The 2,342-nt window shown below is 35.6% G+C and overlaps 1 protein-coding gene across 1 annotated transcript; it reads left to right on the forward strand.

Annotated features, from left to right (window-relative positions):
- Positions 1–242: 242 nt before the first annotated feature.
- On the forward strand, positions 243–1,287 carry LOC120070358 (ethylene-responsive transcription factor ERF106-like). Its single transcript, XM_039022298.1, has one exon. The coding sequence runs from the start codon at positions 406–408 to the stop codon at positions 991–993; it is 588 nt and encodes a 195-aa protein (XP_038878226.1). The 5' UTR covers positions 243–405; the 3' UTR covers positions 994–1,287.
- Positions 1,288–2,342: the final 1,055 nt, after the last annotated feature.

Genomic DNA, 2,342 nt, shown 5'->3' on the forward strand with positions numbered 1-2,342 from the left:
TTTATTTTTTTTAATTACTCTCCAATAATAAAATTAATCTCTCTCTATCTGTAGACGTTGATAACCTGATTATCAGTAGGTCACGTAAATCTTTATATCAATTCTCTATCATTCTCGTTTTCGATTTATCATTAATGGTCAATTTTATAACCATTTTTGTAGAAAGAACTGTTACTTGTGGATTGGATTTTGGGTTTAAATCACTAGCAGTGCTATTATTGCTTTCAAAATACAGTTGGGAATGGGAAGTTCTTGTCTCTTACCTCCAATTGAAAGTCTCTCTCTGTATATATATATGTATAGATATATCATATATATACCTCTTCATCTTCATAAATCCTGAAAAAAAAAAAAGAAAGAACCATCATCTGATCTGAAACTTAAATCCTTAATCTCTCTCTGAAAATGGCATCCTCAGAAGAATTCTTAACCATAGAATTCATCACCCAATTTCTATTGGGAGATTTCTCAGATCATCAAACCCATTTCCCAACGGATTCCCCCTATCTCCATCCCATCAAATTGGAAGATTTCTTCTTCGATTCCCCAATTCCGCCGCCGCCGCCGCCGCCGGAGATCTCCGACAATGAGACGAAGCCGGGCGAAGTTCTAGACCCATCGACGCCTGAGCCTGATGTGTCGGAGCAGATCCGTGGGGCCGAGACGGAAGCTGCCGTGGTAGGGGCAAGTGGCGGGAAGGGGAGGAGGCATTTCCGGGGAGTGCGGCGGCGGCCATGGGGGAAATTTGCGGCGGAGATCCGTGACCCGACCCAGAAAGGAAGCCGGGTTTGGTTAGGGACTTACGACAGTGATATAGACGCAGCTAAGGCTTACGATTGTGCGGCGTTTAGGCTGAGAGGGAGAAAAGCCATTTTGAATTTTCCATTGGAAGCCGGGGAACCCAACCCGCCGGCGGAGGCTGACCGGAAAAGGAGAAAGGGGCAGAAATGGAGGACTGTTCCTAAGGCATTGATGGCAATGAATGAGAAGTGAATGCTAATAAGTGGAAATTAAATTGGAAAAAAAAAAAAAAAAAAAACTATGAACTACATGTATGATTGGGTTAAAGTTAAATGTAACTTTTTTTTTTGCTAAAGTTAAATGTTTTTTTACTACTCTGGAGATGGAAGATCATTTCCTAAGAAGAAGTAGGTGAAAGATCAAATGTGTAACTTCTAAAGAAGAAGATTATGTTAATGATTAAGTTCATTTTGACAGTTAAATGTAATACTTAATATGCTAGCTAATTTTATGTAAATATGAGTGGTTACTTTTATCCTGGTTTAATTTATGACCAAAATAAGAATAAAATGAAAGTGCTTCAATGAAGTTTTTACCTATTTGATTTTATTTCTTCTTTTCAACTTCTAGTGTTTGTTTGTTTTTTGTTTTGTTTTCTTTCTTTATTTTTTTCAAATTAGTATAATTCAACTCACATAATATTATTTGATCAAAAGGTATGAAGTTCAAATTTCTCTCTCTATATATATATTGAGTCAAATGGACTATAGGTACAAGACTTCAAACTACAAGAGATGTTATCCGGCTTGTAAACAAATAATGATGGCTGCACCTTTTCGCTAGAATAAAATTATCTATTTATTCTCATCACACATTTTTCTTTAATTCAACGATATGTAAGTGAGAATTCAAAATTCAAAATTTTAATTAAAGTTATAATTATTCAACCAATCACTATTGGTTGATTTCCTTCCCTACTAGGTTTCTAGAAGCTTAACAAGGATGGGATATGAAATTCAGATAAATAAGTCAGAGGTCGGGGTTGGGTGCTTCAGGACCATTTGGGTCGCGTTCAACTAGCAGGGTTTTGAAGTCATTTATGGCTGCTATCAGATAAAAGTTTTTGAAGAATGGCTATCCTCGATAGTTTAGAGAGTCTCCTTTCCATCAGTATGCAGAACATTTTGGTAGAATCTAATTATTTAGAGGTCATTAACCTTTTGAACGACGCATCTGTGAGTCTTACAAAAATCTCCCTTTTCATAGATGAATCTAAAGGATTTTGTTTATGCGTTGAGATCGGTTTCCTTCTCTCATGTGAGGCATTATTACAACAAAGTTACTTATTCTCCAACAAATACAATCGTGAAAAAGCATACTTCTTCTTTACTTCTTTCCCCTTATCCTATTTAATTTAGGGTGTTAGTGTCTCAAAAGTAATTAAAAAAAGTTAGTATTTTTTTCTTGTCACTTCATTTGATTAAACTCAATCACAAACCACATCGTTGGAAATCTAATACTAAATGCTATTCTCATTTTTGCCACTCTAACAATTCTTATGAGAAATTAATACATATCTCATTCTATATCACATTATTCTT

Source organism: Benincasa hispida, chromosome 1 (assembly GCF_009727055.1).
Source record: "Benincasa hispida cultivar B227 chromosome 1, ASM972705v1, whole genome shotgun sequence".
Lineage (NCBI taxonomy): Eukaryota > Viridiplantae > Streptophyta > Magnoliopsida > Cucurbitales > Cucurbitaceae > Benincasa > Benincasa hispida.

Bases quoted from the DNA above. Each gene is read 5' to 3' on its own strand.
- LOC120070358 (XM_039022298.1), top strand. From the start codon at position 406: ATGGCATCCTCAGAAGAATTCTTAACCATAGAATTCATCACCCAATTT.